General features: G+C 42.8%; 1 protein-coding gene across 1 annotated transcript in view; it reads left to right on the top strand.

The window, feature by feature from the left end:
- TRIM8 (tripartite motif containing 8) overlaps positions 1-15712 on the top strand; it is a 68939-nt gene extending 53227 nt beyond the window's left edge. The window contains exons 3-6 of the mRNA XM_063433965.1: positions 1837-2070; positions 9020-9051; positions 12573-12688; positions 14696-15712. Of these exons, the coding sequence (XP_063290035.1) occupies positions 1837-2070; positions 9020-9051; positions 12573-12688; positions 14696-15300 (987 nt within the window). The 3' untranslated portion in view covers positions 15301-15712. The remainder of the gene's footprint in view (positions 1-1836; positions 2071-9019; positions 9052-12572; positions 12689-14695) is intronic.
- The last annotated feature ends 920 nt before the right edge of the window (positions 15713-16632 follow it).

Here is a 16632-nt window from a genome sequence, read left to right as displayed (position 1 = left end):
TAGCTTGTTTAGCTCAGTGGATCTAAACTCAAGAGGCAGTAATTGCCCAGAGCAGCTGCCTTGCAAAGACTTCTCATTAGGCTGCATTGGGAAGTCTGTGATTGGACAGCCAGAGAACGATTGGGTGGAGTTAGAAGGGGAGGGCTTGCAAAGGCAGCAGATAAAAGAACTGCAACTTTTGCAAGCTCTTTTTAGGTATACCCACAATGGAAAAATGCATAATTAAATGCATGCAAGTTTTCATTCGGGCCATATCTACTAAACTGTGATTTTCTTCATTTCTTTTTTTATTATTTTTGTTTTGTATTTGGTCAGTTGGATTGACTTAATCACTGGCTAAGAAATGTATTTTGTCTTCAGGAGGGAAACTGCACTGGAGTAGTGTGGGAAGATAAATGTTTCGTTTTGCAACGCATTGCAGTTATAAAAATAAAAAATAAAACCAGCCTTGTGCATGCACTCAGTTTGTACTGCAGGGGTTCATAAAATCATGTTGTCATTGGATTTTATTAAAGGGACACACTAGGCACCCAGACCACTTCTGCCCATTGGAGTGGTTTGGGTGCCAACTCCCATCACCCTTAACCCTGCAAGTGTAATTATTGCAGTTTTTTTAAACTGCAATAATTACCTTGCAGGGTTAAGTCCCCCTCTACTGGCTGTCTATCAGACAGCCACTAGAGGGACTTCCGGGTTCTTAAAACACAAAGTGTTTTACCCGACGCTGGACGTCCTTACGCTATGCATTAGGACCTCCATTGTCGCCGGAATCCCCATAAGAAAGCGTTAAATAATGCTTTCCTAAGGGGAGGTCTAATGCAGGCGCGTGGCTGTTGCCGCGCATGCGCATTAGGTCTCCCCCGCCGCCTAACATCGACGGGGGAGGAGCATGGGCAGAGCCTGACCAAGTGCCAAGGGACATTAGCGCTGGATTCAGGTAAGTCACTGAAGGGGTTTTAACCCCTTCAGCAACATGAGATGGGGGTTGGGAGGGAGGGGGCAGTGCAGGATTCTGCAAAAAAACAGAGTCCCTTTAAATGGTTTAGTACTTTGGATGATTTATATGACACAATTCAGAACAAATACTAAACAAATAAACATTTCTCCAACACTCATTGCTTGACTTGTCATGTATTCACATGGGGCAGCAATGACAATTAGTATTCACAATGAATGACTGTGATTTGCAACGTAAGTCACTGTCCCTGTCGTTTGTTGCAGAGTAAGGGAGATATGCAAAAATCTCTCCTAGCATCAGTCAAGTATCAAAATCTAACCAAATCTTAGTACTTGACTCCATAATGCAGTTCTTACTAATCTATACATCAGAAAAGGATGAATATGTGTTTTTAATAAGCCTTCAATTTGGGTTAACATTTAAAGTGATAGTGTTCGATATCTTCTTTTTAATTTCCCCACTCTTTCTGTCTGATAGTCTCAGGGCTTGATTCCCTTTTTTCATGGCTTTCCCTTATAATCTTGGTCACGTTGATATAAGTTCTTCTTTCATGGTAAATACCGATCAGATTGTTTGGCGTCTGGTTTCTTTGCAAATGTAGATCAATGAATTGGTAAAACCCACACGTTGTAGATCAGGTTACAGTTATACTGGGTGAGTTTATATAATTAAAGGGACACTCTAGGCTCCTAGAATAGATGCACTGTGTAGGTTAGGTTACAGTTAGTTATACCAGGTGGGTTTTTATTAGTAAAGGGGCACCCCAGGCTCCCACTTTTATTTTTTACTTTAGTGTATACCGTTGTATGTGCACTAAGTATATCCTGTCTTGGCTTCCAGATTCTGACTTTTTAATATAAATATTTTTTTACCTACAGGAAAAGGTCAGCCAGTTGAAGGACGAGGTCCGTTTGCAGTATGAGAAGTTGCACCAGATCTTGGATGAGGATCTCAGGAAGACTATGGACATTTTGGACAAGGCGCAAGCCAAGTTCTGCAATGAGAATGCAGCACAGGTTCTACAACTGAATGAGCGCATGCAAGAGGCCAAAAAGCTACTGAGCTCTGTGCAAGTCATGTTTGACAAAACCGATGATATCAACTTCATGAAGGTGTGTGCTCACTTGCGTTGCAGACCTAGTTGAATATATTGGTTTCTTACCGTTTTTAATTGCAAAACCTTTTTTTTTTAATCTATTTAACACTTTCTAAGGTCTGGTTCATGATAGAAAAGGGTTTGTTGACTCTCAAGGGAAAGGGTAGGCAACCTTTGGCCCTTAAAATGTTATGAACTCCATCTCCCTTGATGATTGCCCAGCATTATGGCTGTAAAGCATTATGGTAGACATAGTCCACAACACTTGGAGTACTGAAGATTGCTTACCCCTGCCCTAGGGCCTGCATGTAGTCAGTGGGGATTATGTATAATTCTGGGGCAATATTCTAACTATGAAGCAGTCATCAGGAATATTTTATTGAATGGATGCAGACCCTGATATTGTTACACTGCAATCCTCATAATGTTCTGCACAGATGTGGCTAGCAAAGAATTATTGGATCTGTAGTACAACTGCTCTACTTTGAATTGCCTTTTATACATAACTTGCACTAAGTATGTGCAAGGGGGCCAACACGCATAAACCACTTAACATATTCCTCTGTCTCACAGGTTCCAGTAATGCTATGCAACTATGCAAATGATCATACAAGTTTGAACTATGACACCCTTGTGTCTCTCAGGATATGAGGAAGCAATGTACTTTCTTAAAGGAACACTATAATGTTAAGAATACCAACATGTTTTCCGAATGCTATAGTGTTCCTCTACCTATGTAGGTTCCCTCCATAAGGTAATATGTATTTACCTTTTGTCCGGAGGTGCTGTTCTCTGTGCTGAAGCTCCACCTTCTTGGCTGAGATCATCAAGATTGGTGATCTCAGCCAATCCAGTGTTTCCCTATAGGGAAATGTTGGGATGCTAGTGCACTAGCCTCTTTCTGAGTCCATCTGATTGAATAACTGAGTTTAACTCAGCTTTTGGGATGTGCGCGCCTCTAATGGCTGTCTGGCCACTACAGGCATGTTAACCCTGCAATGTAAACGTTGCCGTTCCTGCAAAACGGCAATGTTTTCAGCTGCAGGGTTGAAAAGACAGGGACACTGCACCCAGACTACTTTGTTGAGAGGAATTGGTCTGGGAACCTATAGAGTCCCTTTAAATTAATGTGCTGAGTTTTTCTCATTCACGTTTATGGAAAATCTAACTCCAGAGCTAATGTCCAGAGCATCCGATTGCAGCATCTTATTCACTTGCAACCAATTGGTGTGTGAAAAGAAAACCAGGGTGTGTGATCATAGTCCACTCATGCATTACATTTTATTTTTTTAATAAATTTTCCTTAGAAAGACTTAGAAAGCCAATCCATGAGAAGTGCAAGAATGCTGTCACGGTTGTTTTGTTATACAGTCTATTCTGTAGATATATTTTACTTTTTTTTTTAAATAACTAACTTACAATTTCAAGCCATCTGTCTTTTGTGCAACAAGCAAAACCTCCCTGCCATACCATGTTTTATGGGTGTATCCACTGTTGTCTCTATGGTGGGCTACAGTGGCGGCTCTAGACTTGGTGAGGCCTTAGGCGAAACTCATACATGAGGCCCCCACTAACACCATTATTGGAAAAAAATTGCAGTTGACTTGTGTGTGTATAAGAAGCTGTAGATATTTTGAAGGGAGAGCATGCAGCACTGGATATAGAGAACTAGTCTTTGTATACATCGTTGCATTGTCTACCTGTGTGTGTCTGGCAGTGAGTATCTTTGTATATGTATGTATGTTTCTCTGAGCATGTGTATGTTTGTGTACTGCCTGTGGCCTTTGGCATTAAGTTCATGGCGAAGCTGTGTTTTATGACAGTGTGTAGAATGATTGCCTTCAGGGGGTGACAGGGTGAGTAAAGGAGTAACTGTGGCAGGGTGAGTGTAAAAGAGCAGGGGGAGACCTAATGTGTGAGGGGGGAGACCTAGAGTGAGGGGAAAACCTAGTGTGAGGGGTGGAGACCTAGTGTGAGGGGGGGGGGGAGACCTAGTGTGAGGGGGGGGGACCTAGTGTGAGGGGGGGGAGACCTAGTGTGAGGAGGGAGGGTGACATAGTGTAAGAGGGGGGGTGACAGGGTGAGAGGGGGGTGACAGGGTGAGAGAGGGTGACAGAGTGAGAGAGGGTGACAGTGTGAGGTGGGGTGACAGTGTGAGGTGGGGTGACAGTGTGTGGGGAGTGACAAGGTAAGGTGACAGAGTAGTGTGGGGGGTGACAGAGTAAGAGGTGGGGTAACAGGGTGAGAGGAGGTGACAGGTGAGGTGGCAGGGTGAGAGGGGGTGACAGGTGAGGTGGCAGGGTGAGAGGGGGTGGCAGGTGGGGTGACAGGGTGACAGGCGGGGTGACAGGGTCAGATGTGGTGTGAGAGGGGAGGCAGGGTGAGGGGGGTGACAGGTGGGGTGGCAGGGTGAGAGGGGGTGACAGTATTAGGGGGTGACAGGTGGGGTGGCAGGGTGACAGGTGGGGTGGCAAGGTGACAGGGTGAGAGGGGGGTGACAGGTGGGGTGGCAGGGTGAGATGGGGGTGACAGGTGGGGTGGCAGTGTGAGAGAGGGGTGACAGGGTGAAGTGGCAGGGTGAGGGGGGGTGACAGGGTGAAGTGGCAGGGTGAGGGGGTGACAGGTGGGGTGGCAGGGTGAGGGGGTGACAGGTGGGGTGGCAGGGTGAGATGGTGGTGACAAGTGGGGTGGCAGGGTGAGCGGGGTGACAGGTGGGGTGGCAGGGTGAGATGGTGGTGACAAGTGGGGTGGCAGGGTGAGCGGGGTGACAGGTGGGGTGGCAGGGTGAAAGGGGGTGACAGGTGGGGTGGCAGCTTGAGAGGGGGGGTGACAGGTGGGGTGGCAGGGTGAGAGGGGTTGACAGGGTGAGATAGGGTGAGGAGGGGGTGACAGGGTGAAGTGGAAGGAAGAGGGGGAGTAACCGGGTGAAGGGGGGTGACAGGGTGAGATGGGGTGAGGGGGTGACAGGGTGAAGGGGGTGACAGGGTGAGATAGGGTGAGGGGGTGACAGGGTGAAGTGGCATGGTGAGGGGGGGTGACAGGGTGAAGTGGCAGTGTGAGGTGGAGTGACAGGGTTAAGTGGCAGGGTGAGGGGGGTGACAGGGTGAAGGGGGTGACAGGGTGAGGTAGGGTGAGGAGGGGGTGACAGGGTGAAGGGGGTGACAGGGTGAGGTAGGGTGAGGAGGGGGTGACAGGGTGAAGGGGGTGACAGGGTGAGGGGGGGTGACAGGGTGAAGTGGCAGGGTGAGGGGGGTGACAGTGTGAAGTGGCAGGGTGAGGGGGTGACAGGGTGAAGGGGGTGACAGGGTGAGATAGGGTGAGGAGGGGGTGACAGGGTGAAGTGGCATGGTGAGGGGGGGTGACAGGGTGAAGTGGCAGGGTGAGGGGGTGACAGGGTGACAGGGTGAAGGGGGGTGACAGGGTGAAGGGGGTGACAGGGTGAGATGGGGTGACAGGGTGAGATAGGGTGAGGGGGTGACAGGGTGAGATAGGGTGAAGGGGTGACAGGGTGAGATGGTGACAGGGTGAGATAGGGTGAGGGGGTGACAGGGTGAAGTGGCAGGGGGTGACAGGGTGAGATGGGGTGACTGGGTGAGATAGGGTGAGAGGGTGAGGGGGTGACAGGGTTAGATAGGGTGAAGGGGGTGAGAGGGTGAGAGGGTGAGGGGGTGACTGGGTGAGATAGGGTGAAGGGGGTGACTGGGTGACAGGGTGAGGGGGTGGCAGGGTGAAGTGGCAGGGGGTGACAGGGTGAGATAGGGTGAAGGGGGTGACTGGGTGAGATAGGGTGAGGGGGTGACAGGGTGAGATAGGGTGAGGGGGTGACAGGGTGAAGTGGCAGGGGGTGACAGGGTGAGATAGGATGAGGGGGTGACAGGGTGAGATAGGATGAGGGGGTGACAGGGTGAGATAGGGTGAGGGGGTGACAGGGTGAGATAGGGTGAGGGGGTGACAGGGTGAGATAGGGTGAAGTGACAGGGGGTGCCAGGGTGAAGTGACAGGGGGTGCCAGGGTGAAGTGGCAGGGGGTGACAGGGTGAGATAGGGTGAAGGGGGTGACTGGGTGAGATAGGGTGAGGGGGTGACTGGGTGAGATAGGGTGAGGGGGTGACAGGGTGAAGTGGCAGGGGGTTATAGGGTGAGGGGGTGACAGGGTGAGATAGGGTGAGGGGGTGACAGGGTGAGATAGGGTGAGGGGGTGACAGGGTGAAGTGGCAGGGGGTGACAGGGTGAGGGGGTGACAGGGTGAGATAGGGTGAAGTGACAGGGTGAGATAGGGTGAAGTGACAGGGGGTGCCAGAGTGAAGTGGCAGGGGGTGACAGGGTGAGATAGGGTGAAGGGGGTGACTGGGTGAGATAGGGTGAAGGGGGTGACTGGGTGAGATAGGGTGAGGGGGTGACAGGGTGAGATAGGGTGAGGGGGTGACAGGGTGAAGTGGCAGGGGGTTATAGGGTGAGGGGGTGATAGGGTGAGGGGGTGACAGGGTGAGATAGGGTGAGGGGGTGACAGGGTGAAGTGGCAGGGGGTGACAGGGTGAGGGGGTGACAGGGTGAGATAGGGTGAAGTGACAGGGGGTGACAGGGTGAAGTGGCAGGGGGTGACAGGTGGGGTGGCAGGGTGAGGGGGGTCAAAATGTACCTTTATTCCTGGTGGTCCTGTGGGCTTTCCGGTCTGCAGCTCCGCCGGATGCAGAGCTGCAGACCACATGGGGAATGTCTCGCGATCTCCTTTCAGAGCGTTGCCGTGGTAACCCGCGGCAACGCTCTGATTGGCTGGAGATCGCGAGACCTCAGTCTGCAGCTCACACCCAGCGGAGCTGCAGACTGAGGCTGACTCTCTCCCCGGGCGGCCTGACAGGAGGGGCCTCGCACCCGGCGGCACAAAGGGCAAGCCGCCGGGCCCCCTCCTGTGTCGGGTCCTCGGTCATAGACCGAGAACCCGACATGTCAGTCTGCCCTCAGGCGATTTAGGCGGCCGCGAGGCCCCTGACTGCGCGAGGCCTTAGGCGGTCGCCTAAATCGCCTAATTAGAGAGCCGCCTCTGGTGGGCTATCTTGCTGATGGGAAAAATTTTAACTTTTCTGTATTGTTGATTACCCGTTCCTGGTCCTTATCCGATCATATGATATAATCCGCTCATTATTAACCTGCTCACTGATCACGTTAACTAATGTTTCAGTAGATGGGTTCCATGGTAGATTCTCAACGTGTCATCTTCTTGCAACAATGTTGACAAGCTGAAGTAAAAAAATGTTTTTTTAAAAAAATAATTTTTAATAATATTTTGTAATATTATGTCTCCTACATATAGCAAATCGGTGTTTGTGAGGATGTGAAAAACGAAATTAAATGTAGAGATTCACACCTCTTTAAACTACAACTGGGCTCCTCCATCATAGATCCCTGTCCGTCATTGTTACATTCTCTGTCCTTTACACCTGGCAGTCAGCATAGAGAACTCACACAGAAAAGAAAACATTATACAATGTTTCTAAATCTTCTCATTTGCAATATCTGCCAAGGCTGTGCCAGGATTGTGCACATTTTTATGATTTATCCAATGCTCTATTTTTCCAGATTAGTTACAATTCCCATCACTTCTTAATTAAAGTATTGATTTTAGTTTTCGGCTGATATATAAACATTGGATGCTGCAGATGCTGGAAATGAGATTGAATTGTTATTTATTAACATGGGTTATTATAATTCACGCTTCATAAAATTTAATGTTTACACATTGGACACTCAGAGGGGTTCATAATAATATTTACAGAAAATGGAGAGAAAAGAAATATCCATTTACTGTTAGCATGGTAGAAATATCTAGTCCTTTCAGTTTATGAAGAAGATTACAGAAGAACGAGCCATATTAATATTATGCAAAATCTGTTTACACCTTTCCCGTTTAATTGTGGATACCCAACTTTAGAGTTCATACAAAGGATCATGGGATTTGTAGTTGGAGTCTTCCAAAGACGATGACAGTTTTAGTCTGGTAAGCCCTAGCCTACAGTTGGACAGCAGTACTTGAAACAAGTGGTTCTTATCGTCTGGGTCAAGATATAAATTGGGTCCCCATGTAGGTGCAGTGGCTTCATACATACTGGAATAGTACCCAGTAATAGATAGATTTTTGGATTGTAGCAGGAACGCCTTTCCTATTGCAGTGGAGGAACCCTCCGACAATGGAAAGAGCCCTGTGCAATATACCATGTTATATATATGACAAAGGATGAATGGGAAGCTGAGGGAATTTTTACAACAGAGAATTCGAGTATAACTGTTCGTTCACGTCTACTGCACCCTGTGCGCATGTTTGTTTTTTGTGTAGCATATCTGTTTTATTGTAAATGGATTTTAAAAATATATGTAAAAAAATGCATACATTATGTAATGAAAGGTGTATTATATATGCCTACGTTTGTAGATTGAGTAAAAGTTACATCTTTTTTTATTTTTACATTTAGAGTTTTCTGAGAATTTACCTGGAATCTCATATTTTAGGATAACATTTTTTCCATTTTTGTCTGTCTCGCTCTGAAAGTTGGTTTAGTACAGGGGTGCCGAAAAGGTAGATCCCTAGATGTTTTAAAACTACAACATCCAAGATGCTTTGCCATTCTTCAGAATTCTAAAGATATGCAAAGTATCATGGGAGTTGTAGTTGTAAAACATCTGGAGATCTACCTTTTGGGCTCCCATGGTTTAGTGAATACAACGGACAGGTCTATGGGCAGTTGCCTAGAAAGGAGGTTAGCAAACATACAATAAAGAATTAAACACTGCTAAGAACCATCTAAACCCAGAAACTGTAATGCAGGTTTAATATCAACACAGTCTGTTGTGCAGGTTCTATTCTGAAAAAAATATTCTAAAGAGGCCCGTGTTTTTCAAAGTGTTTCTGGTAAGCCAGATGCTGCACACAAATGGCTTCCTTACTAACTCAGCCTTTTGTTTGGTTTGCAGAACACAAAGTCTGTGAAAATCCTGATGGACAGGTAAGATTACAGTTCCCAATCAGACTGTTATTACATGCTCCTTGTATTATCTACTTGGCCGCCATTTCCTGCGTAGTTTGTTTAGTCTGAATGAATGGGGAACAGTTAAAGGGGCAGTGCATGAGAGAATTCCTTTGATCAGCTCCATAAAAAAAAAACAAAAGTTGCAGGTAAAGGAAGTAAGTTGAAGTCTTGCTTTTATGTTCTGTATTGTACGGTATACAGCTGTGCCTCCCACTGTCTGCCCTATAGCCTTTTGTTCTATCCAATAAATGGCCATACTGTCCTCCTGCTCTGCAAAGCGTGTGTATATCCTGACACTGATCACTGGTGTTGATACCAACAGATGTTAAATGATCAAAGAGCTCTTATGTTTCCTTAATGGAACAGCATGGCTGTCTAGGCCAAGAGTAGGTGACTAAGTCCTGACCTTTAACATATGGTGGATCACATATCTGGCAGAGGATCATGGGAGATGGGGTTGACAGCATTTTGTTATCTTCCTTTGCCTTATAATCTGTCTTGGAAAAGCACTGTAGTATTTAATGACCAGAGTAAGAGAGCAGCTTGGGTGAATATTATATCTATAGACTGTAAGCTCGTTGGAGCTGGGTCCTCTTCAACCTATCGTTCCTGTAAGTTTTCTTTTAATTGTCCTATTTATAGTTAAATCACCCCCTCTCATAGTATTGTAAAGCGCTACGGAATCTGTTGGCGCTATATAAATGGCAATAGTAATAACTCATTAGTAATAATAATAATGAGTGATCGTGAAATCCGAGAATGAATCCCCACAGCAGACTTGTATTTTATGCTAATTTTCGTGTACTGTCTCCTCAATGGCCTTTGCTCTCACCGGGTACAAAATATCAAACCTGCTGTGATTCGAATCATTTTCTCTGTTTAAAAGTAAGTCTCCTGACTGAGTCTTAAAGAAATAATCCAGTCTGGAAGTCACACTTTTTTAATACATAATAATAGATTAATGCATATTTATTTATTTATTTATTTATTACTGACATTTGTAAAGTGCCAACATATGTTAAAACCTAGCTGTAACATTAAGCTACCCCAGCTTTTGCAGGGAGGTCTGCCTACATCAGGAAGTGTGTTAGCCAGTTAGCAGGCTTCCCAGAGAATAGACTTCTTCAATAAACTCTTGCCCAGCAGAGGTGTATGGAATATGTAGTTTATCAATTGGCACCATTTCTAGTCATTACTAAATCTGAGTGGCATAGAAACCTAAACTGGTAGAATCGACACCGTGGCTGCTATCAGCTTACTGACAGCTCCATCATTTTTTCAGGGATCTCTCATATAAATATTTGGATGGCAAAGACGTAAGCATAACTTTTTGCAAACCCCCATTATATGCAGTTATGTGTAGGGAGACAAGGACAAAGGAAAGTCTTTGCTCCATCACCTGCAACAAGGAGTGCAAGTTGTTATGATGCCCAAAATATCCCTTTCAATTGAGATATAAGTAGTTAAAGGAAGATGCTGAGTACAGATGTTCCCCTGAAAGCATTGCTTAAAGTAACAGACAACCTGCCTCCCTCCCCCCCCCCCCCCCCAAAAAAAAAAAACAACAACTTTTAATTCTATGACCTTGCATAGAAGCCTTTTATAGTACACTTTTATGCCATACAGATGGATGTATCACTGGTGGTTGGCAGAAAAGGGAACAGGGCGAACTTTGGCAGAAGAGAGAATGCAATGCAATCATGGGTGCAAAGAGTCTCCGCCAGTGACCAATATAATGACGCTTTATACTGAAAAAAACATTTTAAAACAAGCTATGGCTTACCACACTGATCCAATGTACATCTGAGCATTTAAAAAAAAAAAATTCTCCTCTATTGACCCCATAGATAAATTGCTTTGTCTTTACAGCTCCCTTATTGACTCTGTCCTAAATTCTACAATTATTCATTGTAACACAATGAATTCTTCGGATCCAAAGACCACTGACATTTAAATTACTAGCGTGCATGCCTTTTAACTTTAAAAGCATTTTCTTATATTCTATTGATATTTTTGATGGGCTTCTTTAAAGGTGATCCTTACTCACATTTTGCTATAACCTCATATAATATGATATAATGATTTTGAATTGTTTGCTAGCGTTTCCAATAGTATTGCGGGCTATGTACAGAACATCCCGAGTTTTACATTTTAAAAGTGGAAAAATCGCAAGGGAACAGAATTAAACATTCCTTCCTACTGATTATTCCACTTTAGAAAAGTGGCCCAGCATTACCAATTCTATAGTGAGAGAGAAAAGTATAAGGGGGGTGCAAAGAGAATATACACAAATATGGTATACTTAGTACAATGAGTGGAACACCTCCTGATTTTCCTACAATAAAAACATATACATAGTGTAATACTGTTTTAAAAGGAACATTAATCGATAGAGGGTAATGGGTCACTCACAGTATGCAGAGCCACATATAGCTGGCTCTGACTTCAGTGGCAGGTAAATAATAAGCTGTGTTGTCCACATTCTATTACCTATGTTATTTTAGCTTATTTCAGTTTTGTATTTTATCCAGTAAAGTTTTTATTTATCTTTACCAAATTGGATATCCTGAATTATTGAGAGGCTGGAAAGAAGCTATCCTGGTGGGGAGTCTGAAAGCCTGAATAAGCTTATTATTCACCTGCCACTGAAGTCAGAGCCAGCTATATGTGGCTCTGCCTACTGTGAGTGACCCATTACCCTCTATTGATTAACGTTCCTTTTAAAACAGTATTACACTATGTATATGTTTTTATTGTAGGAAAATCAGGAGGTGTTCCACTCATTGTACTAAGTATACCATATTTGTGTATATTCTCTTTGCAACCCCCCCTTATACTTTTCTCTTTCACTATATCTTGAGTGCCATTTAGTGATTTTGGGCACTGGGGGTAGTTGCTCACTCTTTGTAAAAGCACCAATCCACCATTCTTTTGTTGTGTTTGCATTCTATTACCAATTCTATATCACCCAATTGTTCTCCTTAACTTGAGTTCATAACTGCTGTTGCTTCCGTAAACCAATTGCTTATGTTAGCTTCTAAAGGATTTGGAAGATATTTAAATCGATTGCAGGAAGGTCAAAGTGTTTTAATTAGCTTAGTGTATCATGGGAGAAACTACCAGTTTTGCAATACTCTGTGGCAATGAAAAGTACAATCCTATGAAAATATGTAGCGTTACCTTGAAATGCACGATACACCCCCTCCCCCACAGACTCTTTTAAATTACAATGTTCTCTTTCATGTGTTGCATAACCAACCTAATACAAAATATATTTCTGTGTATGCAGCACACGTGTGAATTTTTGGGAATTCAAAGTGAATTTGAAGAGAATTTAAGATTTTAACCAAAATTGGCATTTCTCCAAATCGGCTATATTTTTAGTTTGCAATTTACCCAGATCTCACTTTCAATTTCTGACCGTTGGAAAAAAACGGCTTATGTTTATTAAATTTGGACAAGAGAGCTTTAATATTGTTATTTTTTTATTTACGCAGGACTCAGAACTGCACTGGAGGTAGCCTGCCCCCTCCTAAAATCGGACATCTCAACTCCAAACTCTTCCTGAACGAGATTGCCAAGAAAGACAAGCAGCTAAGAAAGATGCTAGAAGGTATGTCATAGTAAATATTCCAGTCACCAGCAAAATGCTGGATCTCCGTACAAACCGAAGAGACTTTCTTCCTCTCGTTGTATTTTGCATCCTTGGTGCATTTTATTATCTTTTCCCTATTATTGTACCCCTCCCCTAAAGTATCTCCTGTTATATTTATGCTTGAAATGTCCCCTTTTCTCTTTAAATTGCCTCTATGGTCCCTCTTTCTGATAGTGCCCCTACCTTCACTGTTAAAGTGAACACCATCATATATTATCTACCGTGCTCTATATGGTGATTGTTATAAACCAGAAGCAAAAATCAGAAATCACAAGATATCGGTGACCCAAGGAAAATGTTCTGAATAAATTATCGATTCCTGTAAGGGACAATATTGATTATTTAATATACTGCACTATAGTATGTGGTCTTTTTTTTTTTTTTCTTAAGCATCAACATCGTGGAATAAAAGTTTTATATGATATCTCTAATTACATGCTATCCTATTGTACATGTCAGTTGTTTTGTCTTATGTCTTCACTACTGCCAGTGCCGACTGAAAGTGAGATACAGAACACCATGGATATTGGTATTTTAATGTGTCTACAATATCATTTTCAACTCATTTAGAAAGCATATCAACAATATTAAATCAAGGCCTATGTTTGCTGACCTCTAATTGCGTGCTGTCCAGTGATGGCAGCTCATGTAGAACAAGAAGGCCTTCGATAGAAGCCTGGAAGGCATTACTGATGGAGCAGCAGCTTCGTAGTCATTTTTTATCAGTGATATCCCAAATATGAGACACCCTGCTTACTTTCTAAGGACATTTTCAGCACATCCACACATAGCAACAGAAAATGTCATGTGTGCGCTTAATCCGTAGCAGAGTCAGGCTTGCACCCATGTGTGATAGATCATGGAAGGGTTGAAGGCAACGGAGAGAAGGCCAAGTCTCTGTACATTTTCTTCAAATGCCGATTAAACTAAATTAAAACATTTTATTGCAATCATTTTTTTGAAGCTGAGCAATAGTTATGAAAAATGGGATGATAAAATATATTATTGGCTGACAATATAAATACTGTGTGTATATATATATATATATCTATATTATATTATATTTAACTCAGCAGGTAATTTTTTTAGATTTTTCACGTTGAGTCCAAGATAGCTGAAGGTGATACTTGTTTCTTCATGAATGAGCATGTTGCCATGGTGACTATGTCACTTTTACGATAGCTGCTGACAGTGATGCAGTAATGTTTCGTGCAGGTGCATGCTGCCATGGCAACATACAAAGCACACCTGCATGAAGACTTCGAAATTGCATATTGCCATTAACCTCTTTGCTTTTTCTGTTTAACAAAATAGTGTAGCATTTAAAAAAAACAAAAAAAAAACCCATGGGATGGGATGCGTAGCTAGAACATAAATATACCATAAATTTGGCAGGTATACCACCAGGTGTACTCCTCCCGGGTACACCGAACGCAAACTCTCGAATGTAAATACAGGTATAGTTTTGTATATAACGATTGCACACGTTAGTCTTGGATACCATGCTAACATTTGATCCCCGTAAGGATGGATCTTGTTACCTTGTTAATAAGTGTATTATCGGTTGTGTATATTCTGTTCACGGAATCTTGGTTTTCACCTGCTTGTACTCTACTCATTTTATTTTCTTTACATGCCCAGACCTGCGTGTCTTACTTTACTTTCATAATATGTCAAATATGCTCATAAATCAATAAACAGATTTACAAAAAAAAAAAATACCATAAATCTGCAAATTCCAGTATAAATTGCTGTCCAGGGATACTTAGAAATAATGTAAGTTTTCTGTATTATTTCTTTACAGAAATAATTAAGGGGGTTATGAGGTTATATATCATCATCCCACAAACATGCCTTTAGTGTTCATAAAACATGGTTTTCTATACATTATAAAAATGCTGATTTATAAATGCATATACATGAAGTTGGACATTTCCTGACATTTTCATCTCCTATGTTTACCAGGTCCATTTAGCACCCCAGTGCCATTCCTCCAGAGCATCCCTATGTACACCTGCAATGGCAGCTCCGGAGCAGAGAAACGCAAGCACTCAGCTGCCTTTCCAGAAAGCAGCTTCCTTGACCCTGGATCTGGAACTGTTAGCGGCCAGTACATAAGCCAGGGCTCTTCCTCTGGTGAAGGCCAGTCTGCACAACCCATGGTGCCTTGCAGCTCCACCCAGCACATCGTAGGACTTCCCAGCGGCCCACAACCGGTCCACTCCAACTCGGTCTTCAACCCCTCTCACTACCCCAACAGTACGTCATCTCAGCAGTCTGTCCTCTCCCAGTACGGAGGGCGCAAGATCCTAGTCTGTTCAGTGGACAACTGTTATTGCTCATCTGTGTCCAACCACGCTGGCCACCAGCCCTATCCTAGGTCTGGCCACTTTCCCTGGACAGTCTCTTCCCAAGAATACTCGCATCCTCTTCCACCTACTCCTTCAGTAACTCAGTCTCTTCCAGGACTTGCTGTCAGAGATTGGATCGATGCGTCCCAGCAGCATGGCCGCCAGGATTTCTATAGAGTCTACGGCCAACCTGCAACTAAACATTATGTTACAAGTTAACCGCAGAGCGAGATAGCCTTGTTAAATATGCATTCAACGAACAACGCTCCAAATGGAGACACGTTAACCTGTTTAGTGACGAGAGCACTCCTCCGGCACTAAATGTGGGTAATGTAGAAACTGTTTATTTTTCTGCTTCCTTAATTCCAATAATTTCAGAGGCTGACGTATGATCTGATTCCTTTCCTCTCCCCTTCATCTTTCAAATGAGTCTTTTATTTTTTCCTTTCTCTCAATGCTTTGTAGTTTATGCTGATGTCTTATCATTTGATGCAAAACTGCCCTTGATGTTTTTTTTCTGTGTGTATCTTTATATTCCTCTTTTTTTTTCGATTTACTTTTATTGCTTTAGGAATAAACAAAACTGTCATATTAGATAGAACACATTTTAAGTTAAAAGGCCAATTATCATACAGACAGTTTCTTTTTTTTAAATTATATATATATATATATACATATATATATATATATATATATATATATAGTACGTTTCAGAGCTGTGTAAATACATCGTGATCAGATAATACAGTAAAGTACAATAAAAATAAAAAAATATATTAAAGGGATATAACATATGGTTTGCATGGAGATACTCCACCTGCTCTTTTGTGAATTTTTATAGGGGCAGCAGAATTGCAAAGTCATGTGATTTCTTGCTAGGACGAAGTAATGTATCATCTGACTTAACACACAACACAGAAGAATTGATGTAAATTTAAATAAAATAATTTTGCTACACACGTTGCTTGCGAGGGCAGAAGAGAGCGAGTACTTGAATCTATCCTATCGAATAAGACTTTTTAGTCAATCCTATCAAATAAGACGTTTTTTTTTCTATATTTTTGCAGATGTTGGAAATAAATCCAAAAAAAATAAAATGCAGGGATAAGGAGATGTGTTTAAAGAGAAACGCATTGTATATAAAGTAAGAAACAAATACAGGGTAATGTTTTGTAATTTTGATTCTACATGTTAAGACTTTAAAATGGGTGAACAATAATAAAAAAGAAAAGGAAAAAAAAAAATCTACGTTCACTACTTTTTTTTTATTTTTCTCTTCAGCGGACGGACCAAGGTTGTAGTCACTATATATAAATACCTGGAGGCGATTATGGAGCCACAAATGGTAAATGGTCTTTTAGCTTAAAAAAAAAAAAAAATTACAAAAATTTTTAAAAAGTAGGTAAATCATTTCTTGATCTTTTATTTAAAATATTTTTTTAACATTCCAAATACATGTAACTAAAAAAACAAACAAAAAAAGTGCAATTCAAATTTTCTTTCACTTAAAAAATGTTTTGCTTTGCATATCGAAGGTATAATAGTGCCACA

The sequence above is a fragment of the Pelobates fuscus genome, chromosome 10, assembly GCF_036172605.1.
Source record: "Pelobates fuscus isolate aPelFus1 chromosome 10, aPelFus1.pri, whole genome shotgun sequence".
Classification (NCBI taxonomy): Eukaryota; Metazoa; Chordata; class Amphibia; order Anura; family Pelobatidae; genus Pelobates; species Pelobates fuscus.
Note: the sequence above shows the minus strand (reverse complement) of the source record. Positions and strands in the feature narration are given on the sequence as shown.